Source organism: Callospermophilus lateralis, chromosome 10 (assembly GCF_048772815.1).
Source record: "Callospermophilus lateralis isolate mCalLat2 chromosome 10, mCalLat2.hap1, whole genome shotgun sequence".
Lineage (NCBI taxonomy): Eukaryota > Metazoa > Chordata > Mammalia > Rodentia > Sciuridae > Callospermophilus > Callospermophilus lateralis.
In genome coordinates this window covers 126308539-126324247 of record NC_135314.1, presented here as the reverse complement: position 1 = coordinate 126324247, position 15709 = coordinate 126308539, and the positions used below count along the sequence as shown (strand labels likewise).

Genomic DNA, 15709 nt, shown 5'->3' with positions numbered 1-15709 from the left:
CAGAAATCACCGACTGCTGGGCCCCACCCTGAGTTTCTGATTCCAAGGGTCTGGAGCGGCACCTGACATTTCCATTTTTAATGAGTTCCCAGGTGTGCTGATTCTGCTGATCCTCACACCATACTTTGAGAGCCACTGATTTAGAATAATAACTTGCAACCCCGGCTGCATATTGGAATTACCTGGATACCTAAAATGCCAGCGCACAAATCCCAAAGAATAATTCAATCAAAACCCCTGGTGGTGGGGCCTGAGCTTCAGGATTTTTAAAGCTCACAGATACCTTACCATGTTCCCAGGCCTGAGAACCACTGATATAAAGTTTAGCACAGTATTTCTTCATGTGTGGTGTGCATACTATTTTTGCAGGTTGTTTTAAGTAATATAAGAACAAACATTTTATTTTTAATAGTGATGTATTTATTCTTATAGTTATCTTCTGTTTATGACCCATGAGGTTATTTTCCCACTATAGTAGTACCATTTAGAGTAGCAACTTAAAGTTTATTTTATATAAAGAGATTTTAAACTTTAAGATTTACTGGGGGGAGGAGCTACCAGGGGTGATTAACCACTGAGCCACATCTCCAGCCTTTTTTGTGTTTTATTTAGAGACAGGGTCTCACTGAGTTGCTCAGGGACTTGATAAATTGCTGAGGCTGGCCTTGAACTTGAGATCCTGCCTCAGCCTCCTGAGCTGCTGGAATTACAGGCAAGCGCCACCATGCCTAGCACATTTGCTTTATTTTATTTTATTTTTGTGGTGCTGGGAATTGAACCCAGGGCCTTATGCATGTGAGGCAAGCGCTCTACCAACTGAGCTGCCTCTCCAGCCCAAGATTTACCTTTTCAGTAGCTACATTTAAGGAAAAATAGAAAGTAAATAGTGATACAGGGGGATATTCATTTAGAGCAAAAACATATAGATGAGTGAAATTTGGGAAACAGTGGTCAAATGGAAAAGCAAAATGAGGAAGACCTTGAGGGAAGAGCATCCTGGGAACTGGATTCGTGGATGGGCAATGGGATTATTTCAAGGGACTCTTCCCCTAAATTGATGAAGACAAGAGAGGAAAAGTATATGGTTTGGAGTCTCCACAGAAGAACCTGATCCCATTACCATCTTATCTAAGGATGAGGACACCTTAGGGTAAACTTGAGAGCCCAGGTTTCTCCATCTGCTAAATGTATCTCCATTACAAGTCACCCTGGGGTCAAGGAGATTTTCAGCCAAACAGTGTGGCTGGGTCACCCACATCCCATTCAGAGCAGCCCCATGGAGTGAAGCCACCACCCCAGCCTCGGACAGCTATGCAAAGAGAGACTCCAATGGACATAAAGCCATGTGCAGTAACTTATAAGTAGCAGGTATGGTGGCACACACCTGTAATCCCAGCAATGTGGGAGACTGAGGCAGGAGGATCACAGGGTTGAGGCCAGACTCGGCTACTTAGCAAGACCTGGTCTCAAAATAAAAATTAATTAATTAATTAATTAATTAATTAAAAGGACTGGGGATCTAGTTCAGTGGTAAAGCACCCTTGGGTTCCATCCCCAGTAACACAGAAAATAAATAAATAAATATATTTAAAATGGAACTTCATAATAGTATGAAATTAAGGGAGGAACTGGCTGCAATTTATTTCACTCATTCATCCACTGATGTATTTATTGATTCACACACACACACACTTCTTCCACACCACAGACTTGCACATGACACACCAAAAGCAAGGAGACTTGGTCTATTTCACTTCTTGCTATCACAGTGCCAGGCACGAGATAAATGCTCCACAGAGACTTGTTGAATCAATAAATGAATCAATTCAACAAATATTTGAATGCCAGCTCTGTGCCGGGCGCCATGCCAGGTGCTGGGAATGAGGTGAACGGGACGTGGTTCCAGACCTCGGGGTCAATGATAAAGTCGCTGTAGGGATAATGACATTGCAGGATGGATGAGCACAGGTGAGGAAGGTCATTCAGCTCTGCCAGGTGATACCCAGTTTGGGCCCCAAAGCTCAGGTAGGAGTTGGCCTGGCCACCAAGGAGGCACACATGTAAGGACAGAGGTACAGCAGAGTGCTTTGGGGGGGGGGGTGTAAAGCAGCCCGTGCACATGGAGGGAAGGAGGTGGGGAACACAGATAAGGCTGGGAACCCAGAGAGAGGCCAAATCCTAGGAGACCTTGTCAGTCCTACCAAAGATTGGGCAAATATAAGAGAAGGGAAACCCACAGAAAGAAAAGACTTGAGAGGTGACTCATGGAAACCAGATTTAGCTCTAAAGGGGTCTCTGTATTGATGAGAGATAAGTGATTTATTTTGAGACCAGGTCTTGCTATGTAGCAGAGTCTGTCCTCAACCCTATGATCCTCCTGCCTCAGTCTCCCACATATGCTGGCAAAGGCCAGTAGGAGAGAAGGGACTGGGCCAGGACTGGGAGTTGTTGGGAAAAAAGGTAGATCCGATTATTAAGGAGGCTGAAGTCCTCTGATCAGAACACTGATCTTGTGTAGTTAATGATGGTCACTCTGGAGCCACACTTAGAGGAGGCAACTGTAGTTCAGGCACAAGGTGTTGAGGGCCGGCTCAGGACGGTAGTCAGGGGCTGACTTAAGCAACCGTCTAAGAAAGTATCAGCAGGATCTGACAACAATCTGCATACCCAGTCTGAAAAGAGGAAGCAAAAGTCAATTCCAGGTTTTGACCCTGGGCTAAGGAGAAGACTTATGATTCTATTTACTGAAATAAGAATGGAGGAGGGAATGCCTGTCCAGCTTTCAGGGCTACACGACGACGAATTCAGAGCTGAGTGGTGGTGGAGGAGCCCAGGAGAAGTGGCGGGGCTAGGCCAGGCCGTTCTGGGTGTCAGGAGCTCAGAGATGCTCACTAAAGACTTCAGGGTGGAGGGAAAGGGAAAAAGGGGAACAAGAGAAGGCTAAAATCTTACATCAGCCTTGGGGGCATCACAGGGTGTTTTGAATCATTAGAGAAATTTAAAAAAAAAAAAAGTCTATATGGGACCTAAGGGCACAAACAAATCCTGATTGACATGTGGGCTTAGCAGGCATGAGATCCTGGGTTCAACCCCTAGCACCCAAAAGAAGAAAAGAAATACAAATGTCAAGGAAAATACATTCCTTCCTAAAGAATACATTCGGGTAGAAAATGTAATCCTACAGAAAGGGGTTCACAAGAATGCTTCAGAAGCCATCCCCTGAGAGCTGATTCAAGGTGCAGGTCTCCTTGATCCCTTCATTTAACTTTTTGTTTGTTTGGTTGGTTGGTTGGTTAGGTTTTTCATGCTGGGGATCCAACAAAGACCTCTACCCCTGAGCCACATCCCCAGCCCCGTTTGACTATTTTTAACTTTACGGTACATGGTCCAAGGTCTGGCTAAATGACTGGTCATGCAAACCCAAGAGGGACCATGAAGACTAAGGATGGCAGAATTGGGATTAAAAATGACCCCAACACCTTAGAACAATGGGCCAGGGAAATTGAAAGAGGACAGATATCAACTTCTACTTTGGGGTTTGGGGAAATCGGGCTTTAAGGAGCTCTGGTGGAAATGCTCCGGGGTTCAGGTTGACAGGAGGTTCGAAATGAGTCAGCAGCAAACACGGCGGGTCATCAAATGAGTAAATGTGCTAAGAGACGAAAAGCCACAAAATCAATCTTGGGGACCACGACGAAAAGAATTCGAGTCAAACAAAGGAGCAGAGGGCCTCACAGGAATCTGAATTCATCCAGCAACATCTGGAGTTCTGAGTTCAGTTTTCTGTTTCATATTTTAAGATAGACACAGACCATTAGAAGCATTTCTGATGAGTCCACAAATATATCTGAAGCCTGAAGTGGGGTGCAGGGAACGCAAAGAGGGGAAGGCCACAGTCCCTGCCCTTGACGATTACGTGGAAGCCATTTACCTGAGGAATGGAGGAAGGAACTGAAAACGTTTAAGTCTGAAAAAGAAAAGGCTTGTGGGGATGGGGTGTGGGGGAGGACACCAAATATCTGTAGGACTGCCAATGGCAGGGTCAGCGGACTCTGGGTGTTCCAGTTATTAGAACTCAAGAGTTTTACAGGAATCGAGATTTAAACTCTTGAAGGAAGCAACCCAAAGATGGAAAGGTGGCTTTGAAAGGTGACCAGTTGGCCAGCCCTGGAAATAAGAAGCAGAGGCTTCGATGATGGTCTGTCAGGAATGCCATCAAGGGATTGTCATGGGGCAGGGGTTTGTCTGTGGAGCTCTAAAGTCCCTTATAATTCTAAGACCCTAAGAGGGTACCTGGAATGAGTAGTGTGTGAACAGATGGAGGTCAGGTGGGAAGTTTGCATGTCATAGCCAAGGAAGGGCGGGAACCGCACCAGGAGAAATTAGGCAAAGATGGCAGGTATTTTCTAGAAAGAAAGTTCTGTTGCAAACCAGAGATTTTGAGAACTAGGATTGAAACAGCACCGAGTAGGCAGTTTAGATGTGTGTGTGTGTGTGTGTGTGTGTGTGTGTGTGTGTGTGTGCGCGCGTGCGCGCATGCATGCATGCGTGACTGTGCATGCATGCATGCGTGAGTGTGCATGTACACACACTGGTGCACACGTGCATGTTATTACATACATTGTAGGTGTTTAAAACTCTGGATATGCCATATATAAATCCTAGCTTCCTGCTTCTCTGGAAGAGATCTATGTCGAGCCCCTTCCCACACAGTGGAGAGAAACTGGGCAGCAGCGCCCCCTGTAGGTTAAGCTCGAGTTCTACAGTATACTTCCACCCCCACCTTTCCCTTGGGGTCCCTCATCCACATTCCCCATTTGCGTTTGCAGCCACAGTTGGGAATTTCAGCACAGTCCCCATTCGGGGATTCCCCAGCCTGGTCTTTAGCAGGACCTCCGTGATGTCCATTAAATGGTCTTCAGGTGAAAAGGAGGACAATTCAGGACAGCGATGAGGATGCTGGACCCCTTACAGGGATCTGAACTCCTGGACAAGCCTTCCCTAGAGAGCTGAGCTCCAAAGGCCCCAGGAGGGTGGCAGCCCGTGAAGCCAACCTGCCAGATGTTAGCTGCGATCGCTTTCATGTTAGGAAATCGACCTGGGAACAACCAACAGGGCTCTCAAAGTTATTGGAACAAATAAATTTTTAAACATTCATGGTCTGTCCCATAATTGGCCTTCCGGAAATATCTGTAATCTGATTTTTTTTTATTTTGGGTCAGCCAGATATGCTGATTGAGTTCCTTTATCTGCAGATATGAAAATGAGCAGCCATTTCGCAAGGCAGCGGAAGAGGAAATTAGCTCTCTGTATAAAGTCATTGATGAAGCTAATTTGGCAAAGATGGATCTGGAGAGTCAAATAGAAAGTCTGAAAGAAGAACTTGGCTTTCTGTCAAGGAACTACGAAGAGGTGGGTGGCACCAGGATGGCAGGGTTGACCACAGGGACAAGGCGCTGGCCTGGCCATAACCACCAGAACTCCTCCTGGCCTCTCTGCATTCACTCTGCATTCACTCTGCATTCACTGCCTTTTCCCTTTCAGGCCTTTCAGGGAAAAGACCAGTGAAATACTATCAAATCCTTGAAGTGGGTCAGGTTTCCCTAGAAGTCAAACTCAAATGGCTTCGGGAACCAGGATGCTACATAAATGGGGGAAGCCGCAGGTCTAAGCTGAGGAGAGAGAGAGAGATGGAACCTGTTTTTACTGAAGAGCATATCTCCTTCTCCAAAGCATTCCACTCCAGATACTTTTTCAACCCTATCTAGGATCAACAAGAAAACTCTGAGCTCAGACCTAAACTGTGGATCACACACACTCATTAATAAAACTAGGTCAGATTTTTGAGTGACAGGTCTAAAGGACATCTCCTGCCGTCACTTGGTCCAGTTGCCCCAGCACTGCACTGACTCTAAACCACCTCATCACATTATTGTCTGGTCCACCATTTAAAGTTCTTCCAGTTAAAAGAATCCAAACCCACTTAACAACACTCCCATCAGGAAGTTCCTCTTTGTGTCCAACCTAAGCTAACCTAAGCTAACCAGCCACTTGAGCTAACTTAAGCTAACTAAGCTAACCAAGCCCACTTCCTGCTGCTCCTATCTCCATCATTTCAGACCACACTCTGACAGTAACCCTTTAGAGACTCCAAAGTTATCCTTAAATGTCTTTTGGCCCAGCCTGACTTTATGCCTAAGTATTCTTGCATACTTTGTTTTTGTTTTTATTTAGTTAGTTATGTATTTTGAATTTTGCTTGGGGCCTGGCCTTGTGGACATGGCCTTGGGCATTTGTAATGCCCAAGAAATGCACCCTTGGGAAGGGAACACGGTTCCTATGCCAGGAGGAGGAGCAGGAACTTTGCCGGTCTTTGTAAGGCCCATGTTCGGCAGAGAGAAGCATTAACTCCTGCGTGCGGGGCCGGCCTTCTTCTGGCTAGAATCCCATGGCTTTGCTTTTTCTCCTGGAACTTACCTGGGTTGTTCTTGTCGTTTTCAGGATGTAAAGGTGCTGTACAAACAGCTTGCAGGGTCTGAGCTGGAGCAAATGAATGTTCCCATGGGCACTGGTCTGGATGGCATCCTTGAGACAATCAGGATTCAGTGGGAGAGAGACGTTGAAAAGAATCGGGCAGAGGCAGGAGCCCTGCTCCAGGCTAAGGTAAGAGGCAGGGCCAGCATCCTGCACCCAGCCCCTCACCTAAGGAGCCCAGGCAAACATGAAAGGCGTCATCTTGCAGGAGAAGAAATGCAATGGCTGAGCAGCAAGCTCAGTCTCATTTAACATGGAAAAAATACAAATTAACATATTAACTTTTTTTTTTTTCAGTATTGGGGATTGAACCCAGGGGCACGTGACCACTCAGCTACACCCCAGAGCTCTCTTCATTTATTTTTTTTAAATCTTGAGACAGGGTCTCCCTAAGTTGCCCAGGCTGGCCTTGAACTTGCAATCCTCCTGCCTCAGCCTCTGGAGTCTCTGGGGTTACAGGCATGCACTAATACATGTAAACAATAATAATTTTTTGTGGACCTATTTAAAAGCAGAAGATGGTTCAAATGATAATCCCAGCAGGTATGCAGAAAAGTAGCTTTTTTGCTGGGTTATGGAAGAGCACAAACCAGTATAACACCCTTGAATAAGGGATTTGGAAATATATATCAAGAGCCTTAAAAGCTCCATATCTACCAGCTGAAAAACCTATATCCTTAAAAAAAAAAATAACTGAAAATATAAGGGCTGGGGTATAGCTCAGTGGTAGAGTGCTCGCCTAGCATGCACAAGGCCCCAGGTTCAATCCCCAACACTGCAATAAAAAAAGAAAATACTAATAGTTAATGCCCAAATACACTCACTGAAGTGTAACATTATAAAAGTGAAAGGAAATGGGAGCCAAAGTATATACATGTTTGATAATAGGAGAGAGGCTAAGCCAAAAGCTCACTATGCTGTGTGCAATAAGATAGAAAGCAGTCCTTAGGAATGGCATTTACAAAGTATTTACAAGAAGATGGGAGAAGGTTCATGGTAAATGAGGAAGCAGGAAAAAGCAGAATGGTCTATTCTAGGGGCCAACAAGCTTTTTTGAAAGGACTAAATAGTAAATATTTCAGACTACAGAGGCTGAATGGTCTCTGTTGGAACTGCTCAGCTCCACTACGGTAGCATGAAAGACACCAGAGACCAAGGGAGGGACAACCATGACTGTGTTCCAATAAAACTTTATTTACAAAAAAACCAGGAGCTTAGCCCTGTTTGGTTTTCTGGTAGCCGTGTGTCCGTGCCTGGTATGTGCAATAGAGTAAAGCATTCAAGCAAGGAAACTGGGCCTCAAGAAACATTAACAGGGCTGGGGGTGTGGCTCAGTGGTAGAGCACTTGCCTACCATGTGCAAGGCCTTGGAACCAAAAAAATAAAGAAAGCAAAGAGGACTAATAGATTAATGGTGCTGGCTGGGGTGGCACATACCTACATCCCAGCAACTTGGGAGGCTGAGGTAAGAGGATCTCAATTTGGAGGCTAGCCTTAGACAACTTAGCAGGAACCTGCCTCAAAATTTAAAAAATAACATTTTGGGCTGACGATGTTACTCAGTGTTAGAGTGCCCTGGGTTTGATCCACAACATCACAAAAGAAGAAGAGAAGGAAAAGAAAGAAAGGCCTATTAATGGTATTAGCAGTGGTTTTCTTGGAGTAATGGATTATTCTGACACTTGGAGGTATTTTTTTCTTTTTTGGTTTTGACTATTTCTCAAGTTTTTCTTAAGCAGTAAGAATTATACTCAAGGGGGGAAAAGCAACTTTTATTAAAGTCTCATGAACAGCAAAGGAATTAACCAGAAAAATAGAATGCAGAAGATTGTTTTTGGCCAGGAGGGGTTACTGGGGATTGAACTCAAGGGCACTCAACCACTGAGCCACATCCCCAGCCCTATTTTGAATTTTATTTAGAGATGGGGTCTATCTGAGTTGCTTAGCGCCTCGCCATTGCTGAGGCTGGCTTTGAACTCACGATCCTCCTATATCAGCCTCCCGAGCCGCTAGGATTACAGGCATGCGCCACCGTGCCCTGTGCTAGAATACAGAGTTTTGTTCTTCCCTTTTCTCTGTCTCCCACCCATTCTTGGTGCTGAATTTTGAGGCAGAGGATGCAAAAAAGCAGAAGAGCAAGGAGAATGCAAAACCGTGGGGACAGACGGTCGCAGTTTGAGTAAAGGCCAGAGAGCCTCCTCGGTGCTCTGGGTTTTCAGTCAGAGGTTCTAATCCTGGTTGCCCAGCAGAACTATCTCAGAGCATTTTCCAAAACGCCAATGCCCAGGCTCCATTCCAGAACAATTAAATCAGAAGGAGCAGAGGGACTTTGTGATTTTTGCCAAGCTCTCTGGATGATTCTAAACACGCAGCCAGGCTTGAGAATCAGTGATGGTTACAAAAGCCACCCAAGGAAACCAGGAGAGCCCGTTCTGTGATTTCTTCTGCCACGCCCCCCCATCCCCCGGACCCCCAAGGACCAACAGGAACCAGTAACAGTCTTTCCCAGTTCTGGAACCCACCCCCCATTTTCACTAACCCAAGAAACATCTTCTAATCCCCCATTTCTCCACCCCTTGGCCTTTTTTGATAACTTCTTTCCTTTCCGTTCATCAATTCCTTGAGCCAGATCACTACCAACACTTTCTGTGGCAAATGGTACCCAGCACCTCCAGAAAATGACCCCCACACATACACCTCTGCCCAAACTGGTAACAGGTGTAGACCAAAGAGGTGAAGTGAGGCCAAACCATGGATTTAGCTTTGCCTCTTCTTTTAAGAAATATGTGATCGAATCCCATTCCCTCTCTTTAGAGGTAAGGAAACTTGAGACCCAGCGAACACAGTTGACTTTCCAAGGTTCCACAGCAAGATGGTAGCACCAAATTCAACCCCTCTGGCTCTTAATGCAGGGATGTTTTTTGCTTCATTGATCTGCATGGTTTCTTTCCTAGCTCTGTTCCCAAAGCTAAATCCCAGAGGCCCAGTGGGATTTGCAATTTTACAACTGTCCCAGCATTGCTGGGATGTACGCCATACTGCAGTAGCCTTTTCTTTGGCAAAAGGCAGGGCCCTCATAATTATCCAAACTAAATCCTGCTAGCCAGAAGTAGTGGTGCACACCTATAATCCCAGCGACTCAGGAGGCTGAGGCAGGAGGATCCCGAGTTTGAGGATCAGCCTCAGCAACTTAGCAAGACTATTCTCAAAATAAAAAGGGCTAGTGGGTATGGCTCAGTGGGTCAAGTGCCCTGGTTTCAATGCCTGATCTGAGGAAGGAAGGAAGGAAGTCCTTAAATCCTGCCTACTATGAGAAAAAGAGAAAAGAAACTGGGCATTATTATTCACACCTCACCCCTTTGAGAATCATTACCAGTTCAACAGTAACTCCAACATTAATTCTGAACAGATTCATTAGTGTTTTTTTTTAATAGAGTAATCTGAAAGCTACATCTCAGAGAAAACAGACAGTTCTTGTTTTCCTTTGGCCAGGGCTGCCTGGGCCTCTTGCAGAGAGGCAGAGCTCAGAAAATATTTGCAGAATGAGTGAATTCCTCGGATCATCAACAAAGATCAGAACTGACAGCCAGAATTCCTCCAATAAATAGTTTTGTCAGCTGCAGTTTCTGCCCTGGGGGCTGACATTTGCCCGTCCTGAGCGTCTCTTGTCTGTTTCTTGGCAGCAGAGCATAAATGTGAAATGGCTTAGCGCACACGCCGGCTTTCAAAAGCTTTTGTAAAGAGAATGCAAACATGCATTTAATTACCTTTCAGCCCAAGGAGGCTGAAAATTAATTAACATGATTAATTCATGTCTTAGTTTAAGTTCCCCCAGAAGCAGATCTTGAGACAAATATTGGAAGTGGAAGCGGTTGATTGGGAAGTTAGTGAGCGCAGCGAGGAGACCCACAAAATTCCCAGTAAAGGAGAAGCAGAGAAGGAGCCAACAAAGAGTGTATTATGAAAGCAGCTACCCCCTGGAGATTGGCGCATAGGCCCAGGGGGATTCTGGGAAAGGGTCTAGACTGCAGGAGGGGAGAGGCTGGGAGCTGGGGTATTAATGCCCTCTCCTGTCAGTCCTTCCCCATCTGCTAACAGAGTGACCTTTCAAAGGCTTCAGGGAAAGCTCTCAGGCAGAGAGGCAGAATCCAGTGGTGGGAAGCCCAGGAGGCGCTAAACCTGGAGGGCCTGAGGGATGAAGGCAGGTGCCTTGAGCACCTGCTACAACCTATCTGCCAACTCTTTTCTGTTTTTTAATTGTTAAAAGCAGTTCTGGCCAGGGTCAGTACAGTGACTGCACCCTCTTTAGCCAGGGTGTTCTGGAGTCAGGAACCTAGGGAGGGTCCAGGATTCTGAGCTGTATAGTTCAGGGGTTGCAGAATCAGGCTCGTTCAGAGAATGCATGTTCCTGAAGTCTGGCTCTTTGTTGTGTATTTGCTGTGGTTTCCTAACTCCAGGTACTTAGGGATACTCAGGAACTTCAAACAACGTGCTCCTACTCTCCAGACCTCCTGTTTAGCCTTATGAAAAAAGAAAAAAAAAAAAAAAAAAAAAAAAAACTTTCTTTATTTTTCTTTTGTAGTACTGAGGATTAAACCAAGGGGCTCACATGCTAGGCACATGCTCTATCACTGGACTACATCCCCAGCCCTTCATATATATATATATATATATATATATATATATATATATATATATATGCTGTAAATGGAAACAATATCTTTATTCTTTTTTAATGTGGTGCTTAGAATTGAACTCAGTGCCTCACTCATGCTAGGCAAACACTCTACCACTGAGCCACAACCCCAGCCCCTCTTATTTGTTATTTTGAGATGGGGGTCTCCCTAAGTTGCAGAGGATAGCCTCCAATTTGTGATCCTCCAGTCTCAGCCTCCCAAGTTGCTGGGATCACAGGTGTGTGCCATCACCCCCAGTTTAAAACTTTCCCCCTATGCTCTCACACAACTTCTGACACTCCTCCTGCCAGAGCACAAAATTGTTTAATGATCCTAATCACCTTTATTTTCAATTCCAGGCTCAGGCAACACATCATTTTATAGGACAGAATAGGGTTGTGGTGAGCCGAGGAGGTTGGTTTTATAGACAGAAAAGGGTTGAAGAAAGCAGAAATAACAACAAAAAAAAGTAGATTGGTCCTTTCAAAGTTATTTTCCTTGGGAAACCGGACCTGGGAGACAGAACAATAGGAAAAAACCACCGATTGGTAAGCATCAGGTAAAGATTATAGCCGAGAGAAGAAATTCATTATCATGTGAATCGAAACTGGATGGTGTGGGGAAATTTGGCTGCTCTCTCTCTAATCCTGATGATTTCTCTGAAGGTCAGAAGCAGCTTAGTTTTAGCTTAATGAGGTGGAACTTTAGCGTGAGTGACTCCATTTTGATTTCTAGCCTGGTCTGTTGGGGGCGGGTGCAGGAGTTTCATCTAAAACAATATCCTCCTGTCATTTTTACTTAACACACAAAATGTGTAGTCTCCAAATGCCAGCAGGTGTCCCACAGTTCAACTCAATTCTGACGCTGGAGTTGCCATCAGGTCTCAGGAGTTAAGGGCTCAGTCCCATAAGACTGCCCTGTCGTCGACACAGATGACAATCACAAGTCTGGACCTCTTCCACTAATGACCAGCTGTGTGTGGGACCAAGAGCACCTGTTCCCCAACCTGGAAGTTCAAGCCCCAGCCTTGCAGGGTTTTGTGCAGAACTCATTTCCTAGGTAGGATCGATTACACCATTGGTGATTCAGTCCCTTTCTCTCCCTGGGACCAGGGGTGGGGAGGAGAGTTCCAATCCCTTCATCACATGAATGAGTGTCCCAAGCCACCAGCACCCAGTCCTTAAGGGTAGCCCCAAAGACATCTCCTTAAACTCCTAAACTCAGGTGTGGCTGAAAGGGGTTTGTTAGGAATGACTTAAGAAAGGACACACTCCTTTAACCTTTAACAACCTGAGCTATTTCAGGCCCTGTAGACAAAAACTAATTATAACAAAAGATGCTTTCTTTATTCTCTTCTTTGGCACTAGGGATCGAACCTATGGTACTTTATCAGTGAACTACATCGTCAGCCTTTTTATATTTTATTTTGAGACAGGGTCTCTGCTAAATTGCTGAGGTTGGCCTGTGAACCGCGCCAGGCTGGCTCTTATTACTTAGGAAATCGTAAGGATTTTAAGAGTTCTGCCCAGGGGCCAGGGACAAAGCCCAAATAGGAAAAATATATATTTCTCATTGTATCACAACATCACACCATGGAATGTATTCCCAGCTCTGTAGTCAGGTGGCCTTAAGAAGACCACCTTGAGGCTGCATGCAGTGGCACATACGTGTAATTCCAGCAGCTTGGGAGACTGAGGCAGGATGATCACAAGTTCAAAGCCAGCCTCAGCAACAGTGAGGTGCTAAGCAACTCAGTGAGACCCTGTCTCTGAATAAAATACAAAATAGGGCTGGGGATGTGGCTCAGCAGTCAAGTGCTCCTGAGTTCAATCCCCAGTACCAAAAAAAAAAAAAAAAGTCCACCTTGAGTTGAGAAATCACCAAAGGTCTTGCTGTCATTCACCCTTTTCCTAGATTTTTAAACTGAGGCATTTCCATTTTATGAAGGTACAAACAAAAAAAGAGAAATCTAATGCTCTGCCTTTGTGTTGGCTGTGTTGAGATATCTTAGCACCCTTCTTCCTTAAAACTTTAGTGGAACCCATGGGCTCAGACAATCACTCCATCAATCATTGTTAAAAGGCCTAGCTGGGTATAGTGGTGCATGCCCGTAATCTCAGTGACTCAGGAGGCTGAGGCAGGAGGATCACAAGTTTGAGGCTAGGGAGACCCTGTCTAAAAGTAAAATATAAAAAGGGCCAGGGGTGTAGCTCAGTGGTAAAGCCCCTGAGTTCAATCCCCAGAATCAAAACTTTTAAAAGACCTAAAATTCGCTCATTCAATTCTCATGACAGGGCTTGGGATGTGGCTCATTGGTAGAGCACTTGCCTAGTATGTGTGAAGCCCCAGGTTCAATCCTTAAGACCGCCAAGAGAAAAAAGAAACAGAATCAGTACAAATTCTTATGACAGCCTCATAAGCAGCAGCTATTGGGGGGGTGGGGGGTACCAAGAACTGAACTTGGGGGCACTGGACCACTGAGCCACATGCTCAACCCCATTTTGTATTTTATTTAGAGACAGGGTCTCACTGAGTTCCTTAGCACCTCACTGTTGCTGAGGCTGACTTTGAGTGGGAGATCCTCCTGCCTCAGCCTCCCAACCGCTAGGATCACCGGCATGTGCTACCATGCTCAGCTAGCAGCAGCTATCTCACTTCCCATTTTACCAATGAGAAGGAAAGAAGGAAAGGAACAGAGAGCTCCTAGCTTCTCCATGTTTCTGCCAAGGTTTTCTTTCACAGAATGCTGCCATTTCAAAGGTCCATAGGACCAACAGGAAAATGACGCTCTGGGGAGCCAAAAAGACACTTTCAAGAATATGACGCAAATTTCCTCTTTCCTGTGGGTGCCAGTTGGTGATGATGAATAGAATCTAGAATTTCTTCCAACTGACCTTTTTCTTAAAAAGTGTGATCTTCCTGGAAACAGGCCACTCAGCAAAATCAGGGCTTCCAAAGTCTCTGAATGAAGCTGTTGGGAATTCAAAAGGTTGAACTTCCCCACTTCTGCTTCCCATTGATGGGTTAGAATGCCCCCCTCCGGAGTTGCATGCTTTCCACTATTTTGTAACAAACTACTGCAAACTTCGTGGCTTAAACAACAAACATTTATGATCTCCCAGTATCTGTGGGTCAGGAGTTGGGGTGTGACATAAGGGTCCTCTGCTCAGGGTCTCACAGGCCTCAATCAAGGTATCCACAGGGCCCATAATCTCATCATCGGATGGCTGGCATAATGCAATTCCTTGCAGGTTTAGGAGAAGGCCCTCAACTCCTAGAAGCCCTCCCCGCCGCCCCCCATAGACACTGTGTTCCTTCAAGGCCAGGAAAAGAGCGTCGAATCAAAGCCAGGCCCACCCAGATTCTTTCCCTGTTGATCAACTCAAAATGAACTGACTTAGGAACAGAAACCTGAAAAATCCCCCACCATTGATATATAATACCCTCACCTGGTTGTGAGACAATCCCAGAGGGCAGGGGAGGCCATCTTGGGATCCTGCCCATGAGACCAGGCCCCACCACTGGAGTAGAGAACCTCATGTGACTCTCCTACCTCCTGTCACTGTCCTCTGCCTGGCAGACAGCTCACCTTCTCCAAAGACACACAGAGCCCCTTTTCTTTGTCCAGTTTCTCAGCCTGGGCAAGGAGAAGACTCTGCTTCCTGGCCGCGCGCCTGGTCTGCAGTGTGCTTGCAGCAAGGCAAGCTCTGTTTTGCCCCCTAACATCCTCCTGGGGATGTCCCTTCCATTCTCTTTTGCCCAGAACTGGTTCCACATTTCCTGTTCCTTGCTCACTGCAGCTGAGTGGCCTGTACAACAGCCAAAAGTTTATTCAGTGACTCACACAAGCTGGTGGTGGGGTGACTGAGAGAACTCAGCCCCTCTGAGTGGTCTTCACTGGCAGGAACCCACTGAGATAGGGTCTCACTATATTGCTGAGACCACCCTGGAATTTGCCATCCTCCTGCCTCATCCTCCCGAGTCACTGGGATTACAAGCATGCACCTCCACCTCCACCCTCCACGCCACACGAATTACTCTCTTGTGTCGCTCTGATAATAGGTCTGTACTTGCCTTTGGGATTGTTTGAGGCATTAGGGGTCAGGAACTTGATCTGAGCTGGGCCCACCATGCCTTAGACAGTCAGGATGACCGATTGTGGAAAACCATTAAGAATGAGAGATGTAGATAGATTGAAAGGAATAGTGAATTCCTCAGAACTGGAAAAACATTAGAGATTCTCTGCAGCAGGGTCATCTACTATTGAAAGTCCTACAGTGGTGGTATAGTCCAGTCTCTGCGGTAATCCAGCATGGTAGCAACTGGCCACATGTGCTTATGTAGCTCTTTTTTTTTTTTTTTAACGTAAAAGCATTTTATTATAAGTGAAGGTAAAGTGGAAGCAAATTGAAAAAGTAAGGCTCAAGCAGACTGCACTATATGTTGTCTAAAAGAAGCACTTTAGATATAAAGACACAAATAAAGCGAAAGTAAAAGGA

General features: G+C 45.6%; 1 protein-coding gene across 1 annotated transcript in view; it reads left to right on the top strand.

Annotated features, from left to right (window-relative positions):
• The window catches only part of Bfsp2 (beaded filament structural protein 2), a 66635-nt gene that overhangs the window by 35912 nt on the left and 15014 nt on the right, over positions 1 to 15709 (top strand). The window contains exons 3-4 of the mRNA XM_076868748.2: positions 5256 to 5412; positions 6502 to 6663. Coding sequence (XP_076724863.1) covers positions 5256 to 5412; positions 6502 to 6663 — 319 coding nt within the window. The remainder of the gene's footprint in view (positions 1 to 5255; positions 5413 to 6501; positions 6664 to 15709) is intronic.